Below are 12,207 nucleotides of genomic sequence, written 5' to 3'. Positions count from 1 at the left end.
TGTCCCACAATGGTGGCCGTCACTTGATGGTACTCAGGGTCCTGGTTAAAGCATGCAAGCTCAAGGGGAGCTGCCTGGAGGCAGGCATTAACAGCTGCAGCGAGCGATGGCACTGAAGGACCCCAGTCTCAAGTGATCGTGGAACCAACCTACCTGAGGACTTCACAGATGTAGAGGACAAGTTTGTAATGTGTCCCCTAGGTACTGCCTTTCCTTCTCATCCACCCCAGAGTATGTATCAAGAACTATTTACAATCTTTAATTCCTCTTAATCTTCTAATCACTCCTTCCATCCATCCTGCCAGCCTCCACCGCCGCCTCCCTGACTGTTCCTGGGGTGCCATGGCTACAAGCAGAACCGAGCACTTCCAGCTTCTAGCTTGTCTAACTGCAAACTAAACTCCAATGAAAAAGAAGAAAGGTACCTGAGTTAATTTCAATTACATTCTATTCTTGTAACATTAATACTATTTTGAGGTTTTTTTTCCTTCAAGCTTTTCTTTAAAGGCTCAATTAAAAGTATACCTACTAGAGTTAAGTAACCTTAGTTCCCAACACAACAAGTTAGAAACCTGGTTTGCCACCAATCTGAAATCATCTGTGTGGCCAGAAGGTGGCAGTGTCCACAGAGAAGGAGAAGCAGACACCCTGACATACCTAAACTCGCCTTGGACCCCAGAGCCTGCACTGCAGCCATGGTGTGCACAATGACTCCCTTGGGAAATTCTGACCAGGTTGGTGGCTTGCTGTCGACAGTGATGATGTGGCGCAGGCGCGGCACTGAAGAAACAATATCCTGGAGAAACACAAACAGGAACCATTTCCTTCAACAGTCTCCAGACAGCCTATGTGTGCCAATAATCCTGAACCTACGGACCTTTCTTGTGGTCAGTGAATTATGAAAGTAATTTCACACACACACACACACACACACGCACACCAGTGCACTGGGTGTAAATACCACTTTTGCTGATGGAAAAATATTGGCCTAAAATTGAAAAGACTGTTTTATAGTATTCGATTTCCTATGTACCCTTGGGTACACCCTGCACAACTGGCGTGTAAAGACAGGTTGAGGGACACTCCGCTGCCCTGTGCTGGTGACTCACAGCAATCACATGTGACAAAGTAAAATGCCCCACAGGGTTTTCTAGGCTGCAGTTTTCAGGCAGCCAAATGTCCTTCTGAGTTTTCCAGAGAGCTGCATAGACACCAAAGAAACTGTTATTCCTTATGAAACAATTTTGAGAATTCAATGCAATTGGTTAAAAATAACCAGTTTTAAAATAGCTCTCCAAAATAACACAGAAGAGAAGAAGCCATAATTGCTTCAACTTAAGAGGTAGGCATATTGGCTATAACATGCAATTTTATGGATGACACAACTCAGGATATATGAAATGTTATTTTCTTTCACTTAGAAAAGAAAAAATTATGACAACCCTAACCACTTACAAATCTACTGAGTTAAAAGAAAGAACTTGGTATTAATAAGCGCAGGGCTCGTGTCAGAAATATCAGATAGAAAATAATAACAGTTCCTTACCTTCAATTTTGTCTGCAAGAGTTCTTTACTTGTAATGATGTTGGTCACCTCTGTTTCGTTTAATCCATGAACAATCGCTGGGCCTCCCAGAGTGGCATATAACGTAACAACTTCAGGGAAGAAAAAGCTAAGTTAGATCATCATGGAACCACCAAGTGTACACACATATCCGCTGAGAGTCCACACATGAGCAGTAACAGAGCTTAGCAATAAAAGTGCCCCACAGGGGCAGCCTAGGCAATGCAGCAAACCTTCACAGAAGCAGCCCACATCTGCCACCAGCACCTGGTAGGTACGACCCTCACCCGGCCACCGGCAGCCACCTACTTCACCCACACGGTTCCTTTCATGGGACACAGTGGACTCTCTCTTGTTAAATTCATGGTGGTTTTTATTTTCCTTCACCTATTATCATCCAAGAGGGCTTCAAAAAGTGGGTAAAAAATGCAATTCAAAGATCAGGGAATTTTCTCATCAACTTTTTGAAAACCCATGTACCGATTAACATACTTACCTTTTCCCTAACTTCCCAACAAGATTTGCAACATTTAAGATTTTTAAAATTTTGTTTCAACTACAGATGTTCTCACTCAATTGACTGTGACACTAGAAGTAACTATAACTGATTTCTAAAATTTTAAGTTTTATATATTGACCACTTGCTGCTTAATATTAAAAAGACCATTTACCTATACAATGACACACTAAATATAAAGAAAAAAGATGACATTATAAATGTAATTCATAAGGTATAATGCTAGTAAGGATATAGCATGAACAAGTACAGGAATTACTTATTCTAAATTAGAAAAAATTTTTAAAAGGTTGAAAATGTTCAAAACTATATAATAATGTTAATTATAATGTGGCTCCCTCCTCACCCTCATGAAGAGACCACTTAAGTTATGTTTGCCCTAGTAAAGTGTGGTGAAGATATCAGATGGTGCCTGGCTATCAGAAAGAATAGTGTCTGGGGTCTTAGAACAGCCATCTACCTGAGGTGTCAGGAAGTCCACACAGAAGATGCATACCCACTTGTATGATTCAAGGATTGTAAATAAAAAAATCTGAGACTGAAGGACAGAATTGTACTAAAGCTTAGATTCTGAGGATCTGCTTTGCAAAAGGATGTGGATGACAGCGAACGTCCAAAATTCATTTGTAGAGTCCCCGTGTGTACCAAGGCTCCAGTGAATCCCCTTTAACCACTGACCAGGGAAGTGAAAAGCCTTGCTCTCGGAGTGCATTGGAAAGTGAATTAAGGCAGATATGGTTAGGCTAAATTTTAACATCTTATCTTTCGTTTTCCCTTTTGACCCATTTTTTAAATTTATACTAAGTTTCTGTTTTGTTGTGGTTTTGTTTTGTTGTGGTTTTCTTTATATGAAATCCAGGATAGGTAAATCTAAAGAGTTTCTTAGGGTTGTAGCAGGGGAGATTGAAAGGAAAAGGGGAGCTAATAACAATGACTGTAAGAATAAAGAAAGTGTTCTAAAATGGATTGTGGTGATCAGGACACAACTCTTCTTAATGTACTGAAACCACTGAGTTCTATGGTATATGAACTGTATGTCAAGAAGACTGTTAAAAAAAAGTAAAGCAGCATAAAAGGGCCAAAAGTAAATACCTTTTTAAAAAACTGCTTAGCCATCTGAGACCAAGGACTAAGCTCCCAGGACTCTCTCTCAAAATGAGCCATTGTGATCATTTTTAGAAAAACCCTCTCTACTGTTTAACTTAATACCTTAAAGTGCACGAGGCTGAAATATGAATGTGGTGTAGAGCTCAACTCTTATAGCAAAGACCTGGAATGCAGTCTGGGCTCAAAGGTAGCAAAGACTTCACATGCAGTCTGGTTCAAGAACTAGGCGGGTTTCTCCCTAGGCCTAGAAACCCCCTTGAGTTTCCTTGCCACATGGGACTTATTCAATTTGTTCCATAACTTGTTTCTTCTCAAAAATGGTCCAAAATTTAAGTTATAAGAAAAGAACCCTCCAATCGTAAATAACCACTAGCATTAGAATTTCAATCTCTTGAGATTGATAAAGTTAGCATCATTTCTCCCATAACTCATGCCACTCTTGGAAAAGGTACGAAAGTCAACCTACGCTGAAAGTTATACATAAAGCAGGCCTGTGCAGCAATCATCCACTCAGCCCTGGTCTCACAGAAGATGGCGATATTGGTCTTTGGTTTTTGGCCCAACATTTGTAAGCCATTTCCAAAATTACAGGCTCGAATGAAGACATCTTCATAGGAAAGCCAATTATAGTGTCCAAGAATAACCTGAAGAACAAAAAATACACATCGCTTTTAATGTCACCAACAGTAACTTGAGAAAACCGAGTCTGAAAAACCAGAAAGTAGTGTTTACATATAGACATGTTTCGTGGTTCTTGTAATGAAATACAAGAAAGTGAATTTCAAATGAAAAATCCATATATATATATATATAAAATCCATTTATATTTTTTAAAGTCAAGTTCCATCACAACTCAAATCTTTTGTTACATCTTTGACTACAAGGGTTTTTACAAGTAGGGGGTCCTTTTTGTGACTCCTTAAGTGTCACTGTTTAATGTTATCTTAAAGATCAACTTCATGTCCAAGCGGCCATATTCCAATATTTGCTTATGTCAGTTACTTGAGTGACTTAGGCATTCAATTATATTTTTTGTCTCGTAACAAGTACTCCTGATATCAAAATTTTACTTTCTCTCAACTTATGAATTCCTAATTTCAAATATCAGGAGGTATAACAAAATTCACAAACAAAAAATAGCTCATTATCCAAGGTAAGAATAACAGTACGGTTACTCAGTGAATCGTCTTAACTCTGGGTTGGCAAAATAAACAAGTCTCTATTTACTCAACCAAGCGGGAGCTAGTTACATTATTCATCAGAGTCCCTCTGTGGAAGATTCAAATGCTCATGGGTACTTTCAAGCTTCCAATATTTTTTATCAGAACTGCAGGTAACATCAACAATGCGTTAAGTCATCATCAGCTCCCCAATGCCAAGCAACACTGACCCTAACTCAGAGCAATGCTATGAGAGTAAAATTTCCCCATAGGGTGTCTACTGTCCCTACTTCTGTAATCTTTAAGGAGGCAGACCACCACTTTTCTCCTGCAGAGCAGCTAGTGAGTTTGAACCACTGACCTTCTGTTTAGTAGCTGAGAATTTAACCAGTGCCACCAGGTGCCCTTGCATTAGTCACAACACCCTTTAAAATTCTCTGCCTTTAGTGCTTTTCTCCCATTATGATCAAATCATAAATCCAAATTACAGATACGCTGGGGGAAAAAACTCTGCAAGAAATACGCAAACCATTCCCAAGCATAACTGTCATATATGTCTCCCATCTACTGAAACCAGCTGACACATTCATTTTTAAACAATAGTTAAGAGATTGCTAATTCTGGAGAGGCTAGATGACTGATAAAAATGGAAAAATGGATAAATGCTGCCCTCTTTTCCAATAATGGACTGAAAAAGTCTTATCCTGATGTGTAAGGGCTGTGTTTAAGATGAAAGTTATTGTTAATGGTCCCAAACTCTCACCTTGCTCTGCACCCCCACGAAATGCTCAGCACGGGAGCTCCTGTGAGGGTGAGAAGACAGATGAGAATTTGGCCAAGATGTCCAGGAACTGGATTACAATTATTACTAATTTTACATTCCAAAGATTAGCATGAGCTACCTTCTTCTAGATTCTAGAATCAAAATGACAAACTCCACAACTCTCAAAGCACATGGGCATGTTCTGACAAGGCCTTACACGTACACAATCCAAATATACGGTGAACTCATGAAGTTGCCATCACATGGCAAAGAAACCAAATCATAGTCTAGTTCAAGGGCAGTATGTCTTCACATAGGAAAGAATAGAAACAATATACGAACCCAAACCTAGATTCTACTGTTTCAAGTCTTAAAAAAAAAAAAAATCACTAAACTTCAGTTGTTACCTTTTTTATTAGGATTACATTTGGAAGACCCTGCTACTCAAAAAGTTTTATCTGACCTCTGTTAAAAAAAAAAAGTTTCTAATTCCAACTCTACCCCCAAGATAATGCCAACCCGCAATGAAACAACTATTTCTTTATTCATTGTCTATCTTTCCAAAAACACACACAAGCTTATTAAATCCAGGATCACAAATCTCAAAACTCAACAAACCTATTTGCTTCTCTCTACTGTCTTTTTTCCCCTCCAAAACAGCTATTTGATATTTTTCTATTCAAGAATCTTCCCCTCCTCTTTCTCTTTTTCTCTTCCCATCCCAGGTGATAATGTCTCAAACTTTACTGAACAATAAGCTCCTTTATCTTCTTATCATCGTTTAATAACTTACATTCATGCATTTCTAGTCATGCTCATTGTGGTTCCTTGTGTTACAATGGCTGAAGTGTCCCTGAGAAAAATCAACTTCTCAGAGATGTTGCTTCAAAAGAGCTTCTCACATTTCTTTTCCCCAACCCTAACCACCTCTGTTTGAATAAACACTTCCTTTTATACTTGATTATTCAACTGAGAGGTCTAGTAGAAGCATAAGCCTAGTATGCTCCCAAACAAAACTCTTCAATTCACCCCACCACTCCAACATAATCTTTTCTCCTAGCCTTTCATAAAGTAAAAACACTACCCACAACCCAGAAGTTATCTTCCATTATGTTTATTTTCAAAACTCATTTCTAAAGTAATCGCAAGTTCTGTGGACATTTTCTACTAAAATAAACCTCAAATGCATCCATTTCTCTCCATCTCCATGTCTGTCATCTTAGTCCAGCACTCCCTGAACATGCTCGTTGATCAGCTTTCATCCATTCTTATTACCCTAAAACCCACCCTTCTTACAGTATTCTTAAGAAAAAAAACAAGTATTGCTCAACACTGAGTAATGTCTTTCCAGAAGAAATGGAGTTTAAACATTTACAAAGCCCTAAGTGGTCCTAGACTTACTTTACCTCTGTGACCATCTTAAACCCTCTGACTCTAACTCACAACTTTATCGTTTCTGTTCAGCAGTCTCGGTCAGCACATACAGTAGGATGAAGCTGCGGACACACATTTAATGAGGTTGTCACTCACTCTCAATCTGAATGCCTTAAATTAGGCAACCCGACACTGCACCCCACTAGGTTAATCCCTGCTTAAACATGTACCACTGCCTAAGATTCTTTACCCAGATCTTTGTAAAGTTGGCACCTCTTGCCATTCAGACCTCGGCTCAACCATAATATGCTCATGGAGGTTTGCTGGAACCACCAATCGCACTTCCCACCCCCACGTACTTTCGCTATTTGGAATATAAATATTTCATGTAAATATAAGTCCCATGAGGAGTAACCAGTGTCTTGCTCAGATTGTCTTCCTAGTTTCTAGAACTTCCTAGTTTCTATTTCTGGCACAAGGGGCTCCAAATTTATTAAATGTGTGTGGTGGACAATGTATTTAACAAAACTTCAATTCCCTCTGCACTTGAAAGAATCAATATGACCTCTCCCCTCTCTTAGGTATTGTTTAGTTGGCCAAAAACAACATAGCAACCCAAAATGACCCTAGGCACAACGGGACAAAACACTGCCCTGAACCCTTTCAATCCATCTCCTGGAAGGTCTTCTTTTTCACTGACCTTCTACTTTATCGTGCATGCGGTCCCTTTCCAGGGACTGGTCTCTCCCAAGAGCATATCCAAAGTATGTGAAATGAAATTCAGCCTTCCTCACTTCAGAGGAGCGCGGCCTTCTGGCTCTACTTCCTCCAAGACAAGTCTGTTTATTCTTCTGTAATTTCAGTATTCTTCACATCAAAAACATCAATTATTCAGCGGTCTTCCTTATTTGCGATCCAACTTTTAACTGCATATGAGGCCAACAAAAATCTATGGCTTCTAACTTATGACAAAACAATGATTTGTGAATTATGGAGGGTTCATGAGGGATAGGGGGGGTGGGGAGGGAGGGGGGAAATGGGCAGCTGAAATTAGGGGCTAGAGTAGAAGGCAAATGTTTTGAGAGTGATGAGGACAGCGAATGTACACATGTGCTTGACACAATGGATATATGTATGGATTGTAATAAGAATTGTACGAGCCCCCAATAAAATTTTTTTTTTAAAAAGAAAAAAAATCTATGGCTTGGGTTAGATACAACTTAGTCCTCTCAAAGTGACCTCTTTGCTCTTTGACACTTCAAACAGATCTCCCGTAGATTTATTGAAGGCAAGACATTGATTTCTTAACTGCTGTTTCCATGAACCGTGATTGTGGATCCAAGCAAAACGAAATCTTCAATAGTTTCGATCTTTTCTGTTTATCACTATACTAGATGTCGTCGTGAGGGCTTTTGTTTCTTTACATTGAGGTGTAACCCACATGGAAGGCTATATAGTCTTTGATATTCAACAAGCAGCTCACTAAGTCTGGGATACCCATTGTTGCTGAGGTCTAACAACCCTAGATTCATAATGCATACAACCCATGTTCTGATTGTTAGTCAATGTTTACAGCTGCTTCTTCTCATTCTAGGTTGTGCCCTACATGAGCAAATGAGGGTCCTCAAAGTTTCGTTCCTTCTGCATCACTAAGGTTGATTCTATTACGGAGGTGGTTCTTCCCCAGTCATATTTCAAAGTGCCTTCCACCCCGGAGGTTCATCCTCTGAACCACAGCACACAATGTTCCATTGCTATCTATAAGGTTTTTGTAGCTAATCCCTAAGAAACAGAAAGTCAATTCCTGCTTCCTAGTCTGTTAGTCTAGAAGCTCCACTGACACCTGCCCACCATGGGTGGCCCTGCTGGTATTTGAAATGCCAATGGCGTAGCTAACAGCAACACACAAGCAAGCCACCACAGAACAACAAACCAGCAGTCTCATTTTTGGACGGTTGTCCTGCCACCCTGCCTCTAAGGAGCATTCTGGCTATACTTCTAAGACAGATTTGTTTGTTCTTTTGGCAGTCCATGGTGCTTTCAATATTCTTTGCAAGCACTGTTATTCATATGCATGGATTCTTCTACTGTCTCTTTATTAAATGTCCAAACTTCACAGGAATATGAGGCAACCAAAAATACCAAGACTAGGGTCAGGAATACCTTAGAATTCAAAGTAATACCCCTGTTTTTCAATACTCTTAAGAGGATCTGTGCAGATTTATCCAATTCTTCATATAATTCAGCTTCTCTGATCATTTGCACAGCATACAGATTGAAAAGTATTGTGAAAGGATACAACACAGTCACACACCTTTCCTGATTTTAAGCCATGCAGCATTCCCTTGTTCTGTTCACACAACTGTCTCTCATTCCGGGTACAAGTACAGGAGCACAAAGAAGTATTTTGGAATTCTCTTTCTTCTCAAGGCTATCCTTAGTTTGTTATGGTTTACACAGCTGAATGCATTAGCATAGTCAATAAATCCCTTTACTCTTTTCTAATGTGTATAAAACTATTAAAAGACGTTCCAGCAGTTGTGTGTGCCACTTGTTTGAGCCCTTTCAGAGTTTCACTGTAAAATTTTTTTTTTGTCTTTGCAAATTTATTCTATTCCAGGTACAAGTAAAGATGTCCTGAGAACCGGTCAGTTGGCTGCTCTGCATTTCAAGACAGCATTCACTCTTGGGAAAGCTAGAATCAAGTGACACTGAAACACAGCCTGGCTGCTTAAATCTGCTCAGTTCAGTGATGGGACATTAGTCCTGAAACAGCTTGACAAGCCATAGGACACAAAATTATAGTCTCAGAATCCCACAGGGGCAGTTCTGCTCTGTCCTACAGGGCCGCTAAGAGTCCAAATCCATCCCATGGCAGTGACTTTATTTAACTGGCAATATGAATAGCATTACCTCAGGAAGCGTGTGTTTGTAAGTGGATTGCCATCCCTACCCTAGCCAGGCCAGGGAGGGGTAGCCTAGCCCTTAGTGACTTGCCTGGATATGCCCTTGATGGCAATTGGGATATTTGATGGCATTTGGAATGTTTATGAGTCATACCCTGACTGCCTTGGATTGGAGAGCCCCAGACCCAATCCCGTAAGCTTGTCTATCCAGCATAATGTTCATGTCCCAATCACAGCCCCATTCCCGATTCGGTAGTCCACCTGCAATTGTAATACAGTGATATGCCCCAATAATGCATCTGTGAGTTTCCTTTGCATTCCAAGCTCTATTTATACTCGAGTATAAGCCAACCCGAATGTCAGCCGAAGCATGTAATTTTACCACAAAACCTGCATGAAAAATATGCTCAAAAACTCGGCTTAGAGTCCCAATAAAATAAACAATTTTTTAAAACTCGGCTTATACACGAGTATATATGGTACTCAAAATTCTATAACTGATGGTCGTCTTTATCCAGATGATGTGTTTTTGTCATTCCTTTGTCCTGCTTGAGACATAAATGTGTTTATAAATTAAAATTGAAATATGGGGTCTCTTTTCCCCACTAAAGGCCTACAAACCCCCACCCCCACCCTATCCCGACTTCTACCATCAGCGGTGCCAAGGACAAAGGCTATGGCTTAACCAAACTATCCACCAGCTGCAGATGATCTTACTGCCTCTAAACAAGACTTTATTTACCATTTTCACCGGCCAGTCCTTCACGAACAATTAAGAAGAAAGTCACAGGCCCAGTTGAGAAATATAATTCTTGAGCCACTGCTAAAATTACTATCCTCTATGATTTCTATGCTCTATCATTTCCCCCAATGAATTCCCCTAACAGTAACATAACAGGAACACAAGCTAGACCATTTACACTACATACCACTATGTGTTTTAAAGACATTAACTACATGAAATATATACACATTCAACTAATCCTTAACAACCCTCTGGGCTATGGTCACGTTCAAAGTATGGGTACTAGAACCAGAAGAGCAGGATTCTAGACCCCAGCTCACCACTACGAGTTATGTCCTGGAGCAATTATTACCTAGCCTAGTTCCCTCAACATGGTCCTCTGTAAAGCACTAATCCTTGTAGTTTCTATACGCAGTAGGAGTATTCTAAGTAAAGCCACTGTAGTCAATTTCAACCCCCAGTAAGCCTGTAGAGCAGAGTACAACCACCTTATTGAGGTTTTCAGGGCTGCAGTCTTTGCAAAAGCAGATTGCCACATCCTTTTTTCATTTAGCAGCTGGTGGGTTCAAGCCACCTTTTGGCTAACTCAATCCCTGTGCTGCCACCAGGGCCCCCGAAGTCTTAACTGGTTAATATGCATAAAACTGGGCTCATAATAAGTGCTGAAACCTCTCCAACTCCATATATTATAAAGAAACTGGGGGCAAATGCATTCATTAACTTTTCCAAGGGTACACAGCTATTATGCGACAAAGTCAAGATTCAAGACCACAATCTGGGTCTAGAGTTCATGTTCTTAGCCATAAGAGATTCCTTTAAATGCCAGTTTCAAATGAACAATGGCAGGTTCTTCTTACAAGTGGAAAAATTGCAGAAGCCATGCAACTGCCTAGAGCTGAAGAACCAAGACCTCTGGCGCCCACTGTGACCCACAAAAGACCAGAGGCAGCAGGTTACATCACAAAACCTGGAGTGGAAAAGCGCACACAGGGACCTCTGGTGCTAACAGGGCCTGTGGCTTTCCTTGGCGGCCTAATCTCGAGGGAACCAGGTTCAGACGTGCACTCCCACCCTAAGGTGAGAGATCCCAGGGCTGGCTGGTCCTCCTCCCCCAGCTTCCCCGGCACCATCTGCAAGGGCTGAGAAGACATTTTATTTGGAAGAAATTTCAAGGCAATTAAAAGGTCAACTTACCTTTTTAAAAATTTTCCCATTTGGTTGGACTTCATCTTCCTCATTTAAAATTTCACGTGTTCCCAAAAGTCTTTTGTCCTTGAACTTGTTTTTTGCATACGTGAACACTTTATCTAAAGTATCACACCCAGGGTACATGACAGAAGCCAAACCATTCAAACTGTTCACAGATCTGTATGCAGCCTCGGGTTTGGAATTCACAGGCTTGGCTTTTATTTGGTTTGCTTTTTCTTGTCTTGATGCAGACAAAAAATAAAATGGAATGCATGTTAAAATGGTATAAAGTGATATTATAAAATGTATGAAGCATAAAAGAATGGGGTTGATGGTCTGCTTCAGCTTCATTGTAGATGGCTTTGAAGACACGTGGTTATTCATGGTGCTCAAAAAGTTGGATTAACAGAGTTCAAGAATCTAGAAGAAGAAAAAAAGATAGGCTTAAAATTATTATACTAACTTTATAAATTACATAAATGAGGATTATTGTCCAAGGGGACAAGCCTTAGAGAACACTGGCCCCTGCAGTCTCCTGTCTGATCTGACATTTCTAAGAGATTTATTTGTGCCACACTTATATTTTTTATTTAACATTGTATTAGTATAGTAATTTATAAGCACTTAGATAAAGGGGATGCTGTCCTTGGTTTATAATTTTTTTCTTCCAAATTGAGGTTTAATACATATAACCTATCATTCTATATTTCAATCACATCAAGTAGAATTGTACAAATGCTACCACAAGGTTTCCATGTGCCACACTTATTAACCAAAGACTTACTGGTTTCTACGTCACACTGTACACAGAAAGCCTTCGAACCTAACCCAGAGTCTCCACGAGCATTTCCCACTGGCAAAGAGTGCAAGCCAGAGCTCTCCA

The 12,207-nt window shown here is 40.0% G+C and overlaps 1 protein-coding gene across 2 annotated transcripts in view; it reads right to left on the bottom strand.

Annotated features, from left to right (window-relative positions):
- The window catches only part of ACSL3 (acyl-CoA synthetase long chain family member 3), a 30,436-nt gene extending 18,697 nt beyond the window's left edge, over window positions 1–11,739 (bottom strand). For both annotated transcript variants that reach the window (XM_004701643.2, XM_045295860.1), the window contains exons 1-4: window positions 11,331–11,739; window positions 3,655–3,832; window positions 1,547–1,656; window positions 658–796 (exon numbers count right to left, since the gene is read on the bottom strand). In XM_004701643.2, the coding sequence (XP_004701700.1) occupies window positions 658–796; window positions 1,547–1,656; window positions 3,655–3,832; window positions 11,331–11,708 (805 nt within the window). In that variant the 5' untranslated portion in view covers window positions 11,709–11,739. The remainder of the gene's footprint in view (window positions 1–657; window positions 797–1,546; window positions 1,657–3,654; window positions 3,833–11,330) is intronic.
- Between the last annotated feature and the right edge of the window lie 468 nt (window positions 11,740–12,207).

Source organism: Echinops telfairi, unplaced genomic scaffold (assembly GCF_000313985.2).
Source record: "Echinops telfairi isolate 266 unplaced genomic scaffold, ASM31398v2 ScPeMD7_3;HRSCAF=10, whole genome shotgun sequence".
Classification (NCBI taxonomy): domain Eukaryota; kingdom Metazoa; phylum Chordata; class Mammalia; order Afrosoricida; family Tenrecidae; genus Echinops; species Echinops telfairi.
This window is presented reverse-complemented; position numbering and strand designations above follow the sequence as displayed.